The 21738-nt window shown below is 48.2% G+C and overlaps 8 protein-coding genes across 8 annotated transcripts; 5 read left to right on the forward strand and 3 right to left on the reverse strand.

Moving 5' to 3' along the window:
• Positions 1-248: 248 nt before the first annotated feature.
• ANOM_007018 (polynucleotide adenylyltransferase) lies at positions 249-2840 on the reverse strand (the record flags this gene model as incomplete). Its single annotated transcript, XM_015552274.1, has 8 exons — positions 249-632; positions 772-889; positions 941-1055; positions 1100-1709; positions 1766-1977; positions 2041-2415; positions 2481-2629; positions 2692-2840. 8 exons carry the CDS (start codon positions 2838-2840, stop codon positions 561-563), a joined length of 1800 nt encoding a protein of 599 aa, XP_015406062.1. The 3' UTR covers positions 249-560.
• Positions 2841-3326: 486 nt separating this feature from the next.
• On the reverse strand, positions 3327-4685 carry ANOM_007019 (homoserine acetyltransferase family protein; the record flags this gene model as incomplete). The annotated part of the gene is made up of 6 exons (XM_015552275.1): positions 3327-3424; positions 3480-3559; positions 3610-3757; positions 3812-3921; positions 3985-4480; positions 4541-4685. The coding sequence occupies 6 exons, from the start codon at positions 4683-4685 to the stop codon at positions 3327-3329; spliced, it is 1077 nt and encodes a 358-aa protein (XP_015406061.1).
• A 745-nt stretch (positions 4686-5430) lies between these two features.
• ANOM_007020 (flavin reductase family protein) lies at positions 5431-6455 on the forward strand (the record flags this gene model as incomplete). Its single annotated transcript, XM_015552276.1, has 2 exons — positions 5431-5492; positions 5603-6455. The coding sequence occupies 2 exons, from the start codon at positions 5431-5433 to the stop codon at positions 6453-6455; spliced, it is 915 nt and encodes a 304-aa protein (XP_015406057.1).
• Positions 6456-7895: 1440 nt separating this feature from the next.
• On the forward strand, positions 7896-11484 carry ANOM_007021 (putative C6 transcription factor; the record flags this gene model as incomplete). Its single annotated transcript, XM_015552277.1, has 7 exons — positions 7896-8011; positions 8084-8133; positions 8193-8525; positions 8586-8677; positions 8731-8779; positions 8905-10668; positions 10763-11484. 7 exons carry the CDS (start codon positions 7896-7898, stop codon positions 11482-11484), a joined length of 3126 nt encoding a protein of 1041 aa, XP_015406066.1.
• An 809-nt stretch (positions 11485-12293) lies between these two features.
• ANOM_007022 (uncharacterized protein) lies at positions 12294-14378 on the forward strand (the record flags this gene model as incomplete). Its single annotated transcript, XM_015552278.1, has 1 exon — positions 12294-14378. One exon carries the CDS (start codon positions 12294-12296, stop codon positions 14376-14378), a length of 2085 nt encoding a protein of 694 aa, XP_015406067.1.
• A 1097-nt stretch (positions 14379-15475) lies between these two features.
• ANOM_007023 (putative L-ascorbate oxidase) lies at positions 15476-17063 on the forward strand (the record flags this gene model as incomplete). The annotated part of the gene is made up of 3 exons (XM_015552279.1): positions 15476-15722; positions 15775-16249; positions 16319-17063. 3 exons carry the CDS (start codon positions 15476-15478, stop codon positions 17061-17063), a joined length of 1467 nt encoding a protein of 488 aa, XP_015406060.1.
• A 1218-nt stretch (positions 17064-18281) lies between these two features.
• ANOM_007024 (DUF1014 domain protein) lies at positions 18282-19220 on the forward strand (the record flags this gene model as incomplete). The annotated part of the gene is made up of 3 exons (XM_015552280.1): positions 18282-18335; positions 18501-18601; positions 18716-19220. 3 exons carry the CDS (start codon positions 18282-18284, stop codon positions 19218-19220), a joined length of 660 nt encoding a protein of 219 aa, XP_015406063.1.
• Positions 19221-19675: 455 nt separating this feature from the next.
• pex7 (putative peroxisome biosynthesis protein (Peroxine-7)) lies at positions 19676-20799 on the reverse strand (the record flags this gene model as incomplete). The annotated part of the gene is made up of 2 exons (XM_015552281.1): positions 19676-20579; positions 20636-20799. The coding sequence occupies 2 exons, from the start codon at positions 20797-20799 to the stop codon at positions 19676-19678; spliced, it is 1068 nt and encodes a 355-aa protein (XP_015406064.1).
• Between the last annotated feature and the right edge of the window lie 939 nt (positions 20800-21738).

Genomic DNA, 21738 nt, shown 5'->3' on the forward strand with positions numbered 1-21738 from the left:
TTTCAACTAAACCTAGCTGGCACTTACACCAGGCCTAACTGAACAGCAAGGTGATATGTACAGTCTCAGACCACCCGCAGTGTAGACCTACAACCTCCGTGCGAGTGCAGTAACAGTAAATAGAAAATTGGGCCGGGGGGTGTTATGAACCCAACCGCGCGTAATGCAAGTATGATCAACCGCATCCACTGTCACGAACGCCTGCAATGAGGTAGTCGCTTGGTGGGCAAGATAACACAGATATAGTATCTGTATGGTCAAGAAAGAAATAAGGTAGTGGAAAGAGAAAAGAAACCAACCTTGAAACTCCTGACGTCAGTTGCAACAGTGCGTCTCGGGGGACGAGTCACTAGATCAACTGTAGGTTTTTGTTTTTAGTGGATTTCAGCTGGGATTATACTAAGAGATGTGCCGCCCATTTACTACATGTCATCCAATCCGGATGCGGTTCTTCATATGGCTGGCTGCAACGGTGACTGTTGATGTCGGGCATCTCACTCACGAACAGATCGGGGACCTGCCCCATCGTGGTTTTGGGCCTAATTACGGTTGATAGGCACTCACGCAGGTGTTGCTGTATTGGGCACTCCGTTGGACGGAATTTGACGTTTCGCAGCCGGAAGTGACGGATCCTGCAGAGAAAAAATCAACGGTTGATATCAGTCATGTTCAGACGTCAGGACTCTTGAGAATTGCTAAGCGCGAGGGGTCGAATTTCGTAGAAGTAGCTTGCCGTCCATAGTCCACTCGAACTTTCTTGTTTGCACTTACGTCCAATGATTCGATGCCTCGTTTCTGACCGCCCGCTCCGGCTTTCTTGATAATCTTCTTCTTAGGCCGCTGGGGACGCGTTTCTCCTGGTTGAAAGACATCTTCGGGAAGGTCGAAGCTGATCCGAGTGTTAAAGTACGAACCCCTAAATTCCAGGTGAAACACTTACTTCCGCACATGGATGATGGCCAAGTCGTTGATACCGGGCTGATATCCAGGCCAAGAGGTACAAGTCGACTTAAATATCTGGGCGTCGGTTGAGATATCCAACGACCGGGATTGGCCTTGTCAAGTCAGTGGGATCAGACAGGAAAATCGGCTAACATACCTGGCTCTAATGGCTTCAATTCCAGCCCGATATAATATGTTGTGGTGTAGATGGTTCGACTCTCGCCATTGGCCTTATCCTCCACGGTCTCGGCGACGTCTCGTTTTTCGATCTGACTGTTAGCCGCGGCCTGGTGAGCAGCGTCGTTTATCTCATCGGTCGTCTCTGTTTTTTGGCCTTTATCTTGATACTGGGTAGAGCCATTCTTCACAGCTTCGGCCTCCTCGTCGCTGCTGACGATATGAACCCTTTCGAAGCCTTTGGGGAACGGATGAGCAACTGCGATGGTTGACTTCCTGTCTAAAGCCCCGACCAAATGTCTAATCTTTGATTCAACAAGTCCAGACCAGACCGCTTCCGCCTCTTTGGTTCTGCTCGACGCGGTTATGCTGAGGTAGTACTTATAATCGCGAGTGAAGAATGAATGTCTTGCGAAGAGGTCGTTCCAAGTGTTTTGTTTCAGGAAGATTTTGTCTACGATATCACCACCTCGTTGCAATTCGCGAAGGATAACAGTCTTGGTTGACATGGAGACGTTGTGAGTAGCGCACATGGAAGGGTATGCGGGGGTAATTATCGGCATCAGGTGAAAGCGGTCACCGTGATAAATCTATGACCAGATCAGCGACCTTTCGAAATCATAAAGTGACCAGCTGCGGTACCCACCTTTGGATTCCAGACTTTCATCTGGAGAGGTCCATCCTCAATTGGCTTCAGCAACACAGGCTGAGGCCACGCCCATTTGTTCATTATCCGGAAGAATTTGCCCACAATCACTGACCCGGTCGCTTGGGGGTATAACTGGCACACTCTAGCTACCAACATAGCCCAAGCAACACCGCCGGGGAAGCCCACGATATTAGAGTAAATGGCTCTGCCTGTGCGTAGGTTGGAACGGTTAGCTGACGAGCACTGGAAGGGTCAAGAACAAAGCTCCTTACGTTGCGCCCAGAGTTTGATAGCACGCAAAGCTAGACGGAAAGTCTTCTGTTGAGGTACAAGCTCCAGAATCTCGTCAGTCACACGAGTTCCATTAAGTGATCTGACCTCTTTTTCATCCAAGCCTCTGAGGTAGTCATTGTTCTTCAAATCGAGGTTGAGCGGAACTGAAGGGACGATCAGGCGGGCATAAATCAAGTCGATACTAATACCGGAAAACTCGAGTTTGATAATAGGTACGAAGGCATCTGGAACAGGGGTCATCTTCTCAATAGCCCCTTGTGGAGCCATTCTTTCAAGAACAGGGGGGAAATCTGAAAAGAAATCGTCGATGACAACATGCTTCGGACCAACAATCAAGGTATCGATATCCGACCCTGCCACGAAGTGCAATCAATACTCGGGAAGTCAGAACAATTATCAAGCACTGCTGGCAACTCACCAGGTCCGTAAACGCCAAGGCGATAACTTCCATAGGTAAAGATCTTTCCTCCGGCGGCCTCCACTGCAGCAGGGGATAGTCCCTTCTTTCGGCTAACGACTTTGATAAACTCGACCGTGACACGTTGGATAAGTTGAAGCGTGTTTTTCCTGTCAAACCAAGGCAATGAGCGCTTATGTCGAGCATTGTGAAAGGCTCCCGATTGCCTTACCTGTGCTCGGTCTCTGTAGGGCTTTCAAAGTTGTTCTGCAGCTTTAGTTCAGAGATCAGATCGTCATTTGCAGCGAGCTCATCTGGAGTCGGCAAGACCGTAGAGATCGGAGGAGTAACCCCCCATTGACGAACTGGTGGTGTGGCCATAATGACTGTCTATTTTAAGGTGTAGTATCATGCGGCGCTTAAGTTCTTAGAAAGCGGAGATGAAAGACTGGAAAGCTAAGAAAGAACGTATGTCTTTTAGAGCTAGGAAAGACAAAGGAAACACGACAAAAAAGGGGGGATACAGGAACGTGACAAGACAAGAAAAGTGAAGGAAAGGGAAGAACGGGGTGAGTGAATTGATGGGAAAATGCCCAATAGTTAAAGAGAGGCTGATCAAGCCAGCGATCGGAGTTGAAGAAAGAAGGTTTATCGGCGCCACGCCTGGTCAACTGACTCAGCAGTGACGCCTGTGTACAATCACGTGCTACTGTGGATTTCCCATACATCTTCGTCAACCAATCATATGAATTGCATCATACCCCAATTTTCAATGTTTCAAGACGGGTTGCAGCCATGCTACCTAGGTATCCCACCAACTTCTCCAGGGAAACTTGCTATAGAAAAGCAGACCTATGGCGTAACCAATTACAATGACGCTCCCGAATGCTTCCCCAGAAACTGGGCCAGTTGCTTGTCAAGCCACTCAACATCATCCTTACTGTCACCAGGGCCCCCCGCCCAGTCTACAAGTAACATGTCAGCAATAATCCTTCTGCAGTATGATAGATATCCACTTACGACCCCAAATGGAGGGGAAAACCCGAAGTGTACCGATTCCCGGTTTCATGCATGCAACCTCATACTCAGAATCTTCCGGGCTGCGGCAATTAGCTATCGGATTGATCTGAGGAAGGTAGATGTGACATACGGAAAGTAAAGGTCGGTTTTTCCCGGCAACACCAACGTCTTCGCTTTGATTGAGGCCATGGCCTTCTCAAAGTCGCCATTGTATGGCTCTTGATTGCTCACGTTCCCTTGCTGCCATGTTTGCAGAAGAACCAGCAGATTTTCAGGGTCTAGATCCACGTTAACTACGAGAGCGAAGACAGAGCAGAGCTGTGTGGATTTACCTTTAGATAGAGCCCACTTCTCCCAGAAACCTTGCATAAAGTCCTCCAGGCTCTTGTAGCCAAGTATAGTCTCATACAGCTTTTCTCTGTAGAAAGCTTGGCTAAAGCCCCTGTATGAGAGAGAGGGACATTAGAAATGGTACAGCAGGGCATGGCTTGTTGTCAGTCCTTACCAACCAGCATAAACCCTGCCCAAAGCTTTCAAGCCGATTTGCCTCTCCTGGGCATTCCATATTCTTGACGCCTGTCCAGCCTCGAGAGAGCGGGTATCTCTCAGGACAGCAGAGGGCGTGTGCTTTGCTGCTAACAGCGCACCTTTCACCCCCTCCAAGAACACCTGGTTATGCAAGGAGGTCCTTGCTGATCCGCAGAATGGCACCACCAAGTCCATGAAGTCCGGGTACTGCGTCGCCCACTGATAGCTTTGGGCTGCGCCCATCGACCACCCGACCACAGCGTGCAGATGCGTTATGCCCAATTGCTGTGTGACCAGTGTATATTGGGCGCGCACGTTGTCGTAGAAGGAACATGTCGGAAATACATCGGAAGCGGAATAGTTGGACGGGGAGGTTGATTGGCCATTCCCAAAGAGCGCCGGGATAACGATGAAGTACGTCTTGGGATTGAGTGTTTTGTCTTCTCCGATCAACCAGACGTTATCCGAGATCGCTGAATGTAAAAGATATTCTGTTAGTATGGCTCCGGAACTTTCTGAATTCTAATACGTACATCCGGAAAACCATGTGGGGTAAACGATAGCTGGCGACTTTGGGTCACCAAATGTCTTGTATGCGATAGACGCATCGATGAGTTTTTCTCCACTCTGTAGCTCCCAATCTCCAAGCTTGAAGGTTTCAAAGTCTTGGTGGGTCATTTTGGATATTCGATCACAAGAGATGCAGTGTGTGATGGTTCTGAACAGCTGTAGTGCACAAAACCCTTTGGGATGAGAGGGGATGGGAAGTTAATTACGTGAAAGTAGGCTCGCTCTGATAGTACCCTAACACTCTATTTATACTAGATATAGGTATCCTATCCCGGTTTGCTTATCAATGATTGGAGAAGACCCCCGAAACTGACAAATGAAAGTTTGAACATGAGAGAGTTTGAACCACTTTGATAAGCCTAGGTGACCACCTGCATAGTTACATCGTCCTTGGGATAGCGAGGTTGGAGAAGTGTGGAGAAATGTGTCACGTCACGGCCAACGTGGTTTCGATTCCGCCCTTGAGGGTGCAAGGATACAAACCAATACTCATTTGACATATCATCATTCTCAAATAACCTACTTCCTTCATGATGATTGACTCCATTCTCAAGAGATGAATGTCAAGTACAAGCCATCAACTACTAGTAACTATCTCCTACCCAAAGCGTGGGTGAGGGGTTGTTTTCGGGTGCTGACAAAAACTCAATCTAATATCGGCCCGAGAGTCGGCTGTGAACTCTACATCCACGCACTCCGTTAAGTAATTCTCACCTATTGGGGCGTCGGATTTGGAAAATTGCACTTTATGGTCCGTGGAAATTGCACAACGAGAGACCCGCAATCTGCTTAACGGATGTAATGATGCGATAGCAGCTAGTTTTGGTCAATCCACCACTGTGAATACCTCCCCATGCAGCGCACTGTTGTGAGAAGCACCTTGCGTTTTTCGACTAGCCATCTCTATAAGCAGTTGTAAGTTTCCTTCGCGCCCAGACAGGCGTTTCCGACTCGGCAAGGCATCATAAACTTGGGCAGAGTCCAGGTCACACAAGTCGCGATTAATATCGCTGATAAACGCATAGTGGAAGCGGAAATAGCCTGCACGGTGTCAAGCCTTGGTACAATCGTTCACTCAGCATGACTTCGGCATTTTTTAAAGCGGGTGACGACTTTGAGAAGGTTCAAGCTGCTCGGCCGGATTTTACACGTGACGCAGAGGTCACTTTCTCAAAGCCCCCTAAGCCAGACTGGAAACAGGGCGAGGGTGCGAATGATGGCGGCGAAAGTTTGAAGAAGAATCATGTCGAGATCGACCCTCATGAGGAAGGAAGGCCGGTTTCATCTAACTACAAGATCTTAATCTCGGGGATGGTTCCTAGACCCATAGCACTCATCAGTACCAAGTCGAAGGATGGAAAGTCTGCCAACTTGGCGCCTTTCAGTTACTCACAGGTCGTTAATCATGACCCTCCTCTCTTTGTCGTCGGCTTTGTTGGATCGCTTGAGAAAGCCAAAGACACGCTGAAGAACCTGGCCGAGACAGAAGAATGCGTCATTAACATTATCTCTGAACATTTCGTGGAGGCAGCAAATGCGACCGCCGTCAACGCTCCATATGGTGTTTCCGAATGGGAGATATCCGGATTGCACCAGGCACCTAGTTCGGTGGTCCAGCCAGCCCGCGTGCAGGAATCAATTTTATCTATCGAAGGCAAACTCGTTGAAACCAAAGAATTTGAAAGCAGAACGACTCCCGGAAAGAAGACTGGAGTATTGGCCATCATTGAGGGTGTCCGATTCTGGGCGAGAGAGGATGCCATCAATGAGGATCGAAGCGTGATTGACCTTAAGGTCTTGAAGCCCATCAGTCGGCTAGGGGGGATACAGTACGGGCGAACTACCGATGCGATCGAGATACCTAGACCACAATTCTAAACATGACGGAACTGTTCCAACAGGGTTGGTTCCCGACTAGTACAAAAGGAACTGCGAGCTATGTTGGACAGGAGTGCACATCGAGAATTGATAAGTGGCAATTTGACATAGGTCTCTGAACCTTGTAGCACCTGAGAGTTCGTCCTGTATTGTAGAATGTAGGCGTTCTGCAACCCCGACTTGAAGCCATGTCACTTTGCTGGATATGTAGTATGAAAGTCGGAAAGACTCTCATAAACTCCGATAAATGATCATATTATTTTCCAAGAAATACCAGGTTTAACGTGCCAGAGATGTGTCTTCTTGGGTGGGTTCTGATCAATTAGGTATCGGAGTTGATGCCGAAAGTCGGTTGACACTGCGATATGTGGGGATAGAAAAGAGGGTCTGATTTCCCCAACAACCCACTGCCTCGGGGACTCCGGGCGGGAAAAGAATGGAGACCCCAGAGTCCAGACTCCAGCTTTATAAGTGATTGTCCGTCCAGCTCCTTAGGCGGTTAAATTGACGCAAAACACCTGCAGGAACCGATCCATGACAATGGTATTCATTTTAGTTCTTCTGTATATTCGGTCTATCTTCCTGTTTTTTAGGCTTCTCTGATTTTCACGATATAGCGCTTGGTTTGATTGTCGCAAGATAGATTTTTGACTCCAAAGCTCGACAAGTAAGGTACATTTGGGGCACGTCACATGAGGAATCGCTGGGTCCAACCTGGAATCCTTTTGGGCCCGGAATAGTCCCGATAGTCGCGTGGATGTAAAGAATTTTTTTTAAGCTTCCTTTGTACAGTTCATTTCCTGAGCCACATACCATGGTGGTTTTAATAATAACCACAGGTGTACGTAATATTGGTAATTTCGCCGTAAAGAATACTAGGTCATGCGATTGGAATTCCAGAAGCCCAAAGGTCAAACAAAGAGCAAACGGTCTAGTCTGGGCGGTCAGGCCAGAACTGGGGTTTTCTCTTTCGGACAATAGATCTCACCATTGGTGAGCCCAAGGTGGTCAGTCGGTCCCTTTCGCGATCCCTCATGGACGGATACCACATACTGTCCTAACCTCCTATTGCGACTTGTTTCTGGTTCAGACCACTGCCGGCATCCAGTTGCCCCCTATCACCAATTACCGCTAAAGCGAAACAGAAAATAGTAATACATTACAACCACACGTTCCCCTCACCCGCCCACTTTATTTCCACGCCAGCCCGCGATCATACTATTGCCCGGAAAACAACGTGGGATTCACCCATCGTCCATGGATTTTTCTCTTTACCTAGTGCTTCTTCCGAAAGATATTCCGTATCGCCGCTTTTCCCGTTTATTGTCTTCTTCTTTTGCGACTCCCCCGGACACCTTTACCGGTGACGTTCGATTGCTATAGAGCGAGGAAGAAGCAGGTGCCCAATGTGTGGTGACCACGGATGATCATTTGCTCGCAATGAGCCACCCTTCTCCCCAGAAGAACGGCGGCAATAATGTTCCCCCTCCAAAACAGATTCGCTTCGTCTCAACCGATGGACAGCCCCAGACTAAACGACGTCGGGTCAACGCGGCGTAAGCATACTCCTGTGAACCTTTGTCCATTGTTGCCTCCCTGCGATGCTGACTCAAGCTTCTCTCGAACAGGTGTCGGACGTGTCGCAAGCGCAAGATACGATGCTCAGGTGAACAACCAGGTGGGTATATGAGACCACTGTGGTACACCATTCATTTTGCTAATACGGTCTTCATCCAGTGTGCAAAACGTGCTCCGACTATAACCACGTATGTTTAGGATACAGCGAACCCACTGCTCATACTCGATCGCAATCCGATGTCGCATCACGCACCCCTGTCATTCCTCCTTTACTGGGACCAAGTGATAGCTCCTGTACAGCAGTGAAAGTTGAGAGTCGTTCTCCAGATTCTCCCTCGCAGGTTTCAATACCACCCAGTGATGATCGTCCAGACAAATCGTCCGGGGCACCGAAGCCGTCGGAACTAAAAGATGCTTCTTTAATGAGGGAAATATCTTCCAAAATTCCGAGGGATTCTGAGCAACACACTGTAGGGGAAAGTCCAGAAAGTAGTATGTTGCGCATAAACCTCAAGGTTGGTTTTGTGTACTCACTGTAACTTTCTTCGATAGGCCGTACGTCTTTGAGCTCTTCCGCTCGCACGCATGTTCCCTATTTCAGATACTTCGGGCCAACTGCTATTGTCCCTGGGTTTAAACAAATGGTTCGAGTACTCAAGTTGGTTACGTAAATGCACACATGCTGACTCCTATTCAGGTTGTCCAGGTCAGGGGCTCGCGCAAGAGTAATGCGTCGCTATCGTCAGGTCAGTAACATTTTGTCTACGGGTTATACGACCTGTTGGGTGATTATTTTCTTTGTGCCTTACTTGGTGCTTTTTTATCCCATTCCTATTCCAACGTGTATTGATTGATGTCTTAAACTTCATAGAATCAATGTCTCCTCTGCGAAGCCCAAAGTTCACGGACCTCGGTGTTGGTCGCCTAAACCATCTCGCTGATAGCCGCGACAACCGTGATGCCAATACTATCCCCTTCTACGATCGGGATGATTCCTTGCCAGTCAGCAATCTGGTGACACACCTCTGTGATCTTTTTTTCGTACACTTGGGATGCAATTTCCCTTTCCTCCAACGTGAAAGGTTCCTCCGTGACTTGAAGGACAAGAAAATCGACACCATGCTCGTGGATGCTGTTTGTACCTTATCCGCACGGTTCTCTCCTCATCCTTTGCTGAGTCCTCCTCAAGCTCCGCCCATAGATGGCTCAGAACCAAAGCTGGATGTGAGGAAGTCAGACCGCGGCCAACCATTTGCGCATAGAGCAATGGGCGCTCTCGTCGATGTTTTATCATGCCCCACATTGTCTGTTGTCCAGGCGTGTTTGTTGCTAGCCTACGAAGAGTTTGGCTCAAATCACGACAGTGGCCTGTGGATGTATCTAGGCATATCCATTCGCATGGCTCAGGATCTCGGGATGCAGAAACTGCAGGGTTTGAAATATAACTATGGCCAGAGTGGTGTGACTCCGAACGCAGTTGTAACGGGGCAAGCGGGGAAGTTGAGAGAGGAACAGTATGACGACCCCCAAACCTCTCAGGGATCAATGAAGGATGCACAGGATAATGAAAACCAACGTGCTTGGGAGCGGGAGAGGGTTGACACCTTCTGGAGTATATTTTTTCTCGATCGAGTCATCTCATCAGGGACAGGACGACCGGTGACTTTGCGTGATGAGGACATAGAATTGTGCTTCCCCCTGCAATCGGAATCCTTACTGCCTAACGGCTGGCCAGCGCCTTTCCCGCCACTTATACGCATAATACATCTGTATGGCAGGGTCACGGATCTCATCAATGGAATTCAAGATGTGAAACATGTCACCACGGACACCCTCAAGAGATTAGCCGGGATGGAAAGTGATCTTACTGGCATATACCAGCGTTTGTCGCCTAGGCTTCATTTTAACGCGGCCAACTTTCAAGCGTACGTAAAGGCAAAAGAAGGAACGAATTTCATCCTTCTCCATTTTTGGTTCCACACTTTGATAGTCCTCCTCCATCAACCAACGCTACTAAACTCGTTTGGGGGTTCTATACAACACCTGTATCCAAATAGCAGGGAGTTATCGATGTCTTCTGCCAAAACCATTGCGGATATACTTTCATTTTCTGAGCTCGTTGACGGTAAGAGCTTCATCGGCAATCCATTTACTAGTCAGCCGATGTACATCGCCGCGTGCGCGTTTCTGATGGAGAGCACTTATTACTCGCCGTTGTCAGGGCCAGGCTCTCCTCCCTGCCAGCCTTTGTTGACAAATCAAACAAGTGGCTTTGTTATGCCGAATTTAGACCACCCGTCAGATGGATCAGAACGAAAGCCGACTGCTAAACATATCCTCCTTTCCTCTGCTGCGAAGGAAAACTATCAGAGATGCTACAAAGCCTTGAAGGCTCTTGAGACTTACTGGGAGGGAACCAAGTATATACTCACTGTTCTCGACCAAAAGGCCAAGGGAATTGTCGATCCTCTATTATATACCGAGGAAGAGATGGAGGGTACCGCTGAGATCGCATCGGTTCAACCATTTGCACCTGGTTGGCGTCAGCCAAGTGCGCCGCTAGGTGCTGTTGGTGACTCCGATGAGTCGATCATAGGTTTGGAAGTACGGTCACCAAGAATTGATCCTAGCCAAGGTAGGCATTTGAGTCCCGGTTCTTACTAGTAGCTCCCTTTCTCAGTTGAATCTTGGATATCGACGGTATTTGGGCTGACTTCAATTTCTTCAAGCCATTGGATGGGCTCTTACAGGAGCAACCAACTCTTCGCAGCCAAATCTTAGCGTACTATATCAAATGCCAGCTGTGCAAACGGACTCCGTTCCTAATAAGCCAGCTTATTCGTCTCAGTATAGCCATAGCTACCCTAGTTTACCGATGCAAACTAGTACTGGTCCTAGCTCGAGCTCCTATACTCAAACGCTCGAGCCTTCCAGGTCTACCGCCGCTGCGCCGAGCTCGCCGATTACAGCTGGCCCTGGAAAATATTCCCCACTTGCCCCGTCTGGCCGCGTTTCAACATCAGATGCCAGCCTTCTGTTGGGTCTGAACACATCTTTCTCGACGTCCGCATCCCGACCTCCTCATTCTCACCCCGCCTACAATCAAAACCTGACCGCTACTTCATCCCGGATTGGTGCACCAACCTCTGCCTATAACTACAACACCGCCTCTACTGGAAACGGCCAGCCAACAGGTAGCAGTCATATGAATTCCAGACCCTCACAAATGCACCCTAGCTCGGGTTCCCACGTTAGCGATATACTCATCGAGAGCCAAGATATTGATATGGCTTCCCTTCAACAACAAGACCAATTTCCATTCACCTTTAGCGGAGAAATACTCCCTTGGCTAGAGTACCTCCCACAAGATGTCCTCAACTACTTCGGGGACCATCCGAACTACCCGTCTATGATGAACCCCGATGACGGTACTTCACGGCCGCCGCATTGAAACCCGTGATTCTTTTGTTACTTTTATCACAGTGTCTACGTGTCATGTCCAGCGATCGTTCGTGCTTTATCATGATTGGGAAGAGGTTTCCGGCGTCTAGGGTTTTTGGATATAATTTGTTATATACAATTAGAGCGAGCGCAGGCTTTTCTTGTTGGTTTGTCTCTTCATTCTTCCCCGTACCAATATTGCATACAGCAAGCGTTTGGCTGGGAGGGAAGCCAGCACGGTTATCCTACGTGTCCCCATACGTGTATGTTCATCAGTTATGTCGTGTCCAAATATGTTCCGTGCATCTCTTGGATGGGGAAGAAGCAGAGGTCATGTGCCATATTAGTATACATATACCATAACCATATTGTTACTCTATAATTAAACGCGAGGATTTAATGATATATTGCATTGTATTCTTGCGACCAAGTTTGGGTGAGGTGAAGATAAGATTGATTCTCGATGCTTGATCGAATGAAATGAGCGGTTGCCCTGCACGACAAAGGCGGTGAACCCCAACATCAACACATTGAATGCATGGCCATCAATCAGTATTCATGATCATCCCAGAGATCTATTCTTTCTTCCACATATCATACATATTATAATCTTTATTACCTTATATCAGTGGATACTAGTGCACAGATTCATCTTCAGATATCTCGTGGTCCACAACCTAAGATCGCATTACGATCAGAGATCCACTGCCCTACATTCCTGTGGAGCCATTTGTTGTCTACCGCATTCCTGGACCGAGAAAAGCAACTCTATACTTCCTTTTTTCCTTTTTTTTTTTTTTTTTTGTGATCCAAGGTTCAATGGAGGAGCTAGATCACAGTACTCAATTAACTGGATCCACAGCCTCGCCCCGGGAGGAATCAGACCTCTGTCTGTATGTTCCTAATGGTGAGCCGCCGTCGACAGCAGAGACAGCCCATCTATTTCACCAAATCCCGGACCACAATGATACCAGTTCCACACATGGAGATACGCATATACTAGCTCAAGACTGCGGGTACAATTCCTCGGCATCCTCAACGGGACAGTCTTCTAGCGACTTTCTCGGCGGTGATGTAGATTATGAAGAGCTACGGGACGTGAATTCCAGAGCATCGAGCCGTTCCTCCATTTCCTCCATTCCTGCTTCGGTGCTTACCAATCCCACCAGTGGGGTTAAATCAGCCGTCATGCACAGATCTCAGCAAGATATGCTTTCGCATTCGTGGGGCGATCATAACGATACCGATCGTGGGGAAATGGAAGAACATCTGAGATTGACACCTACGGTTCGGAAGCACCACAGTGTCTTCCGAAAGTCCAGTTCGGTCAGAGCGATGCAAATGCATACCGAGGATGAGGGTGACGGCGAGTACTTGACACCACCGAAACGCAGGGGAGGGCATCACATGTCGGATGGCTCATCACAGCTGAAGCGATCTTCGTACTACTCGCCGACCGGACTCGTGGCGAAGCAAAAATCCCAAAAAGATTACCCTCTCGTACTACTACATTGTAACTTGCTTCCACCATCGCTCCCTATCCCAAGACTAGTGGACTATCCGGACCAAAAGCTCTTGAGGGAAGTATTGCCGCCGGAGTATTGGAGGCGGTGGAAGTTACTGGAGGAAAAGATTGGATCTGTGGTACTACGTGAACGGGGTGTACTCATTTCACATCCTGAGGATATGTACGATCTTCTTGAGGAGCGGCTATTGGAGAGTTTGGAGTTGCAGCGCCCAAGGTTTGACCATGGGCACTTTTTGGGTCATGAAGAGACCGATACAGACAGAGATAGCCAGTTTACAGCGGAGGAGAGCGCAACAGATGATGAACAAGGTGAGCAATGCCCAGACTGTGGAGGGCGCGTCGTCCGACATAGTGAGGCCGGCCGGAAGTGGGAAATCAGGGTGTTTGCAGCCAACGGACTGATGAGAGCTGGAGCATGGGCTGCAGCTTGGAGAGAAATGGAAAAAGTAGATGTGGAGGTTGGTCTCTGGCTTCCATCCGACGTGAGAAGAGATTTAGAAAAGAGATTGCTCGAGGGCGAAATATCCCATCCGGGTAACCGACTTCAAGTGCCACAGTTACAGGAGCCTGTCAATGACAGGCCCACAAAAGTCCACACTGATCCAGCCCATGCACAGACCCCTGCTCTTGAAGTTGACAAGCCTAAGCTTCTCACCGCTACAAGAGTTGAGAGCTCCAGCTTGTCGCCGACTCCAGAAAAGATTGTGCCTCAAGAGCATCGGCAATCTGGTAGGCCATCCTACCCTCGAAGTCCAGCAGCAGAGATCGAACTTCAAACCCTTTTAGTGAACTACATTCGAGTGTTAGCCAGTGATCGCCGCAACGTTACAATTGCGCTTCTTACCGTCTTGGTTGTTTTCTTTGCTCTCAACGCCAGACCCACAGCAACTCCAGCACATCTTCAGCCGTTTCCTCCGGACATGCTGGAGATGGTTCCCCAGTCGACTATATCTCCTCTACAGCACTCATCGTCGATCTGGGAGAATCCTACAGGGATCATAAAAGAAGGCGTGGCGACTTCGGAAGTACGAGCAGTGCCTGTTTCATTTGAGCAGCAATATCTCCCTCCAGCTCCTACTCAACCGATGAGCCCTGGCCATACTAATCTCCAATACGGTGACGCTTCCGAGGTGGGTCTTGCCAAGCCAGAACAATCATCGTCTGAGGCTGAGGCCCACTCTGAAGGAACCACAGTTGTAGCCTCCCAGGGTGTTGTCGAAAGGCGTTCTTCCTCGACGTGGCCGTTGAACCCAGCCGTTCACCCAGTCCTATTTGAGGCACAGACAGATCATACTGAATTGACCGACAAAACGGACCCTATGGCAGAAGTCCTCAAGAACGGTGGTGAAGAATCCTCGGCTATTTTGTTGATATGATTTGCACGTTTTGGATTTCTGATTGACGACCGATATGATATGATTGATTGCAATCTCTTACGTTCTGCTTTCTATTCTATTGATGTTTTTGGCCCAGTGAAATGACCCTATTTCAGCGCAGGATATAACATTTTTACCTATTAAGAGCATGGATTGGTGTTTGTTTGTTTTTTTTTAATGAATTTGTTTTGTATTATTTTTTATATTTTTGCTTCTTTTTTTTTCTTTGTTTGTTTTGGACTCCCTTTTCTTGATGATTCTCCTTTCGGATGCCTGTGGAGTCAAATAATTGCAAGGCGCCCTACGATCTATTGAATTTATGAACATTGACTTCCCTGGTTTCGGAAGTGCTTTACTCAATTATCTATTGGCTCTATAATCAACGCTTGTCGTGTTTCAGGGTTCCCCAAAGTGAATAATAGGTGCTGGATAGATCAACCCAAACTTACCCAAAACTGCCAAGTACGTTGCATCCGCCTGCCAGATTTCTGCGGACATTTTCACCGACGCAACCTTTTCCTGCGGCTGCCTTTCGGTATTGAAATCGATTTGGGATAGCTCACTTTGCCCCCTTCACCGCTTCAGCATTGATACATCGTCGATTAAGTTTGTGTTCTATATTTGTCTCTTCATGCAATTCACTGCCTCCCTCTGGCCAAGCCATGGAGTGCCCTGCGTCCTTCTTATTTGCTTTACTAATTAGAGCAAACATACCTTGGCAGGATTACACCAGATATGGTTAATATTGGCCATTACCACATAAACTCTGGATGCGTATGACTACTCGTCCGTCCGCTCTATACTCCAGGGAGTCAGTCCTGTTTCGAACTCACCGGTAGACATGTTCCTACCGCGATCATCAATTATCCCTTGCATTTTCAGCCCCCGTTGCCACGGCTCTTCGTTGACCTTTGCTTCTTTCAACGCTCGGGACTCCGTTGGATACATTTAAGAAATCATGGAGAACAGAAGAGACAGAAAGTGCTCTAAAGGCCAGTTGTGGGCTCTGCAATCCTTTCTACGCACTGAAACAGCCTTTGTACTTATCTCTTTTAGTTAGACCTATGCTGCCTTAACAGTTATAGTACGATTCCGCCATGGCTCATTTTCATAGCCGGCTGGGCCTGTTGGCTTTATTATGCCTTGTTCAATGGGTGTCTTGTAAGGTCGTTCAATTCGAACTCAACCTCACATGGGAAAATCACGAAGTGGCTGGGGCTATGCGAAAAATGATTCTCAGCAACGGACAATTTCCCAGTCCGACTTTACGATTAAAACAAGGTGACAAAGTTGAGTTTCTGGTTCACAACTCAATGCCTTTCGGGACGACCGTTCATTTCCATGGTAACATCCTCTTGCACCCGCCGAAAAACTCTGGTCTAACTTCTGGGATCAGGTATTGAGCAACGAGGTACGCCGTGGTCCGATGGTGTACCAGGACTATCACAAAGACCGATAGCCCCCGGCGATCAATTTCTCTATACATGGACAGCAACGCATTACGGAACATACATATATCATGCCCACACCCGAGGCCAAATAGAGGATGGACTATATGGGGCCATCTACATTCAACCAGATGAATCAGTGGAAAAACCATTTCATTTGATTACTGAAGACGCAGAAGAGTTACAGGCTATTGGTAGGGCGGAAATTGAGACTAAGCCTATCGTCCTCTCCGATTGGCGTCACTTAACATCTGAAGAGATCTGGCAGGCCCAAGTAGCCTCTGGGGTTGAGAACTTTTGTGCCAATGCGGTTTTGATCAATGGTAAAGGGTCTGTACTGTGTCTGCCTCAAGACCGCATCGACGCACTCACCACACCTGCTCAGAGGGGGCGGCTGAGGAATAAATCGCTTACTGATATGGGGTAAGCCACATCATCAATCTGCTTTCATTCACTTTCTAGAATATTCAAATATATACTAACCTACCCCAGGTGTTTGCCTCTTGGAGACCTTCAGAAGATCAACCTAACACCACAGGGTTTCCTTCGCGGATGTATACCCAGCCAAGGCCCGGCTGAAATATTCGAGGTAGAATCAGCTTTGCAGTACAGAAGTTGGGATTTAATAAATATAGCTGGCAGTCTAGAGCTAGCATTCTCTATTGACCAACATCCTTTGTATGTCTATGCGATCGATGGGCGTTACATCGAGCCTATCCGAGCCGACGCGATTACTATTCCTATCGGGAGCAGGTATTCTGTTCTGGTTAAATTAGACCAACCTGCCGGTGAGTATACAGTTCGCTCTGCCAACACTGGAGCAAACCAGATCATAAATGGCACAGGCATCATGAGATATGGAGCTTCTACTTCCAACCAGAAGAAGGTATCTCAGCCATGGATTACTGAAACTGGCACCAATGCCACCGCAGAGACGGTGTTCTTGGATGAGACGAGGGTCGTCCCCTTCCCGGTAGAAGTCCCTTCTTTGCATGCGGACCGGACATACATATTAAATGTCGATCATATCGGAGACTCGTACATCTGGACATTGGGCAATCATAGTTACCCACAATCAAATGAAGAAGCGACCCCTTTGCTTTTTAACCGCAGCTCCATCCCCACAAAGTACACCATCACCACCTTGAACAACACTTGGGTGGATCTCATCGTCAATGTGACAACTGGCGGCCAGCTCCTCATCCAATCCACAAGCATTCGAATAAATACTTCGTGATTGGATCAGGATTCGGTGCTTTCCGCCATCGCTCAGTTGCCGAGGCTGTGAAAAACATTCCTGAAAGCTTTAATCTCCGCAACCCACAGATCAGAGATACGTTTTTCAGCCCACCTGCCAACGCAGGCCCATCGTGGCTTGCGATCCGATATCATGTGGTCAATCCGGGTCCTTTTCTGCTGCATTGCCACATACAACCACATTTGAGTGGCGGCATGGCCTTGGCCATCATGGACGGCGTTGATACTTGGCCTCGTGTGCCGGAAGGGTATGAGCTGCCAGCTATAAGTACCTAAATGAATGATGTTCCATGTAGATATATACTAGTGTACTTTACGGGATGGATGAGGACTGTAAAATGATTCTTTCATGCTACAACGTAAGACCTAAGTTAGATAAGAGCCATACAATATTCGAGTATTGTATCACATCCCAACATTAGCCATTTGTCTTCGGTATCGAATACCTTCGTTGGATGGCAATAGCTTTTTGATCCATGATACAAGAGAAGAATTGTTAATTTGTGTCTGAACGTCAGAGATAGCAACACTGGCTGCATGGAATAAAGCCAGCTACATCAACCTTCGCCTGAGGTCAACCATATCCTATCCCCAGGCATCCAATTCGAAAGGCGTGAGTGAGAGCGCGTCCACTTTCTTGGGACGAGTCTCATGGAACCCCTCTCTATTGGTCTCCAATGCCAAGTGGATTTCCGCGATTGTTTGCAGGTTCAAGTTGTACTCCGCATCTTATTGGTTCATTTGGTGTGAAGTCATGTTGATGTGAGACGTCCCTTACGATCAACAGATCTGATCCCTTGCTGGCGGATGGATGATCACAGTTGGGCCGTTTAGTGCTAGCTATCCCTATCAGATTCTGAGTAGTGGCGACGCCGATGATAGCATTTATGATGCTTGATAGAATATCCTCGAACACCCAGGCCACAACAATACTACATACAAGCTAACAACCGAAACCACCTATAATTTTTCGAACATGATAGTTTGCAGATCTATACATCAAGAAAAGACGAGGGCTACGTCAATCATGTGAACCTGCATAAAGTTACATAAGTGAAATGTTTAGTCAGGCTCCACCCCATTCCCAATCGGTCTTAGCTCTGACACACCCCTCCAAGAAACCCAACCAAACACTTCTTCATACCTCGCTCAACAAACCCCCAATAGCAAAGGAAACCGGGAGAGAAGGCATTTCAAAATGGGTCCCAAGAAGGGCGTCGAGAACTCCAAGAAGGCAGCCGGAAACGCCCGCGTACGTGAAAGGCCCCCTTTCCCTATCCCGATCTGATAATATGTTCGGATCTGATAAATCTGAGCTTGCTTTTGTCTTTGCCCCGCCCCCGCCACATGGTTGTATGGCACGCGACCAACAAGATATCTATGGATTGTATTGCTGATACGTATGGATTTGAAATAGAAAGCGGAAGCGGCTGCCGCTAAGAAGGCTGTGGAGGATCAGAAGCGTGCAGCTGAGGAGGATAAGCAGTGGGCGAAGGGTGCTAAGGGTAATGCTAAGAAGTGAGTGTTGACCTTTTTGTGTCTTATTCAAGCAGAAAGGAGGGAAGACTTTCAATGTTTGGTATGATTTTTCTGTTCGTGCAATTAATATGCTAATCAAATTCCCAAATCCAGAGAAGCCGAGGAAGCCAAGAAAGCAGACGCAGCCCGTAAGAAGGCCGAACGCGATGCTCTACTCGCCGCCGAAGAAGCCTCCCAGCCCTCGAAGCCTAAGGGCAAATCGAACCAACCGGTCAAGAAGTCCCGCGGATTGGATCTCTCCCAGCTTGACGACCAGCCTGCGTCTCGTAAGGGAACGGCTCTCAATGCCTCGGGTATCGATAACGCGCTGGACGCCCTGTCGTTAACGGGCAAGGATGCAGGGAAGATCGATCGCCATCCGGAGAGACGGTACAAGGCTGCTTATGCGGCGTACGAGGCGCGCAGGATGCCTGAGGTGGAGCAGGAGAATCCTGGTCTGCGGAGGCAGCAGCGTATGGACCTCATTAAGAAGGAATTCGACAAGAGTGAGGAGAATCCTTTCAACCAGGCACATGTCGCATTTGATGCATCGAAGGATGAGATTGCCGCTGTTCGCGATGCGGAGAGGAAGAAGACAGAGGCCAGATTGACGAGATAAGGCCGCTTTCGTTTCTTATTTCGTTTCAATTGGGGTTTGGCATGTTCCTTTAAGGAGGGGGTGCCCCTCTGGGCGCTCTAGTTCGCACAGGACGTTTGAGATGGGTCCTGTTGTCTTGATATACCCGGCTTTGGCTTCTTGATTTCACGGTGAGTTCACGGCGGTGGATTTATGTGGGAGAATGCCATGTCTAAACTGCGTCACCGTGGAAGGTGATTCGTATACTTATAGTGATGATTGATGTCGGATAGTATAGATTTGTCTAACGATAAACACACAAAGCATATTCTATACCCCAAGTGACAACAGTACTTAATAACCAGAATCGTAGTCATAAAGTATTCAATATCCGACAGGCCAATCAATCGCTGTCAGGAAATGGTATCATGCAATCTAATATCCAATACAGAAGGAAGAAATAAACCAAGACGGGTCATCCAAAATCAGATGGGCGTCTATCCCATGACTGCCCGGACATCCCACACATACAGACTTTCGTCCCATCCCACACTGGCACACCATCCCTCACTTCCAAACATACACCAGTCGACTCCTGTTACGAACTCTGTATGACGCGCCATTCGACCCATCTCCACTCCCATCGTTGGACTAGGACCCGCCCGCATCGAGTCGACATCCCCAACGACTCCAGGGGGGGATTGGTCGTTCCATGCACGACAGGTCATGTCGTAGCTTCCACTAAGGAGAACATTAGATAAGTGTGGCGACCAGGAGACCTTGCGGATGGCGTAGTCGTGTCCGACCATCACGGTCTGTGGGCCCTGCTGCGGGGCACGAATGTCGAAAGTGCGGATCGTCCGATCCACGCCCGCGGTAGCCAGGATAGACGGTCGATATTTATTCCAGTCATGTGTCAGAGCTTCGGAAGGAGGACAAGCGGCCGGTGGAACGCCCGGTTTACCAGGAATCGGGGATACTGGGGCCGCATGGATGGGGATCTGGAGAGTGAGGTGGTTGGAGGCGGAAGCCGGAGTGCGAAGGTCAAACAGACGGACGTAAGAGTCGGATGTAACACAGGAAAGGATGTCAGGAGAATGTGGCGAGAAGGATGCGGAGTAAGTGCAGCTGTGTGTAGGAAGAGTGACGAGAGAATGCGGACGATCGGGGGTCCAGACGCGCACAGTACCGTCCCAGCTGCTGGAGCAGAAACGGTCTTTCGCGACGAGATTCCAGTGCACACTGAAGACTTCGCGGTTATGTTCCTTCCAATTCTGGACAGGGAAGTCGCTCAGGTTGCAATCGAACAGCTTAATACTACCGTCCCCAGAGGCTGTAAGAACTTGGTTTTCGTGAATCTCAGACCATGCAAGGTCGTAGAGCGAGTCTTGGGTGGTAAACCTGGCATCGTCTAGTTAGAATGAATTGACTTGGTCATCTTCAATGGAAACATGTACCATTTCACGGGTACAATTCCGTTTGGAGTTAATTCCAAAATGTACATCCGTCCATTTCCCACGAGTCCAAAGTTGGCCGACGCGGCGACGGCCAGGCGGTTATCGAAGAACGGGGAGTACTTAACCGCACAGCCGTTATAGCCCTCCGTGCGAAAATGCAGCATGGTTCTGGGGATGGTCCAGGGCGAAACCACACTGTTGATGTCACAAGGAGGTAAGGAGGTAGAAGAGGAGAAAGTGGTGATCGTAGATTAGCGACTGCGATGAAAGATCATATCGCAAAATGAATGGTGACTGGAATCAAAGGACTTGTTGCGGGGAGATTCTCACCTCCCTGAGCCGAGGTCCATTTACCGTGATTGGTGGAGTCCCCGTGATTAGCGTCAACGTCATAAAATTACCATCCACTTTAAACTATATACATTCTCACTTCAACAACAATTTGTTGTTGAAGCGCACTCGATTCTTGCATTACCATGTTATCTCTATCGCAGTCCTCTTAAAGATGACACCCCTAGCATTCTTGACCGACTTACAGCCGATTTCCTCTTCACAATGCAGATTATCCTACAGGATTCACGCATACCCCAGTTATATCTTACCCCAAGAGCCACATATTATGGATGGCATAGCAATAAGCCAAATATGTATCAAAATAATGAAATGGAATGACTATACTGGCTATATACAGCTGTGACCGACTGCATACTGGCCTTGTATCGCGACTTGAGACCATCACATAAACCCTGATACAATGTTACTCTCGTTTGGCATAAAGATGCAGCTTTCTAACGAGAGAAAATGATGGGAATAGATTTTCACACTCTAAAGCTACTTAGAGTGATGTTCCTGCCACTAATTAGTGTGCATATTTCAAAGTGATGCCGAATTTCTGAGATATCGGTGCAATGCTGCTTTGCCGATGTGGAGATCCGGGGTCCTGACGTTAAGCCGATTCTCTTGGTTTATCTTTATTTTTCTTGATCTGTGATTGTATCTTCAGTATCCAAGATACCCCAGATCAATCATGTCAAGTCGTGCAACGCATCATCTCCGGGGCTGTTACCCTCGCGCGCTTCGAACTTCATCAACTTTACGCGCAT

The sequence above is a fragment of the Aspergillus nomiae genome, assembly GCF_001204775.2.
Source record: "Aspergillus nomiae NRRL 13137 chromosome Unknown contig00171, whole genome shotgun sequence".
Taxonomy (NCBI): Eukaryota; Fungi; Ascomycota; class Eurotiomycetes; order Eurotiales; family Aspergillaceae; genus Aspergillus; species Aspergillus nomiae.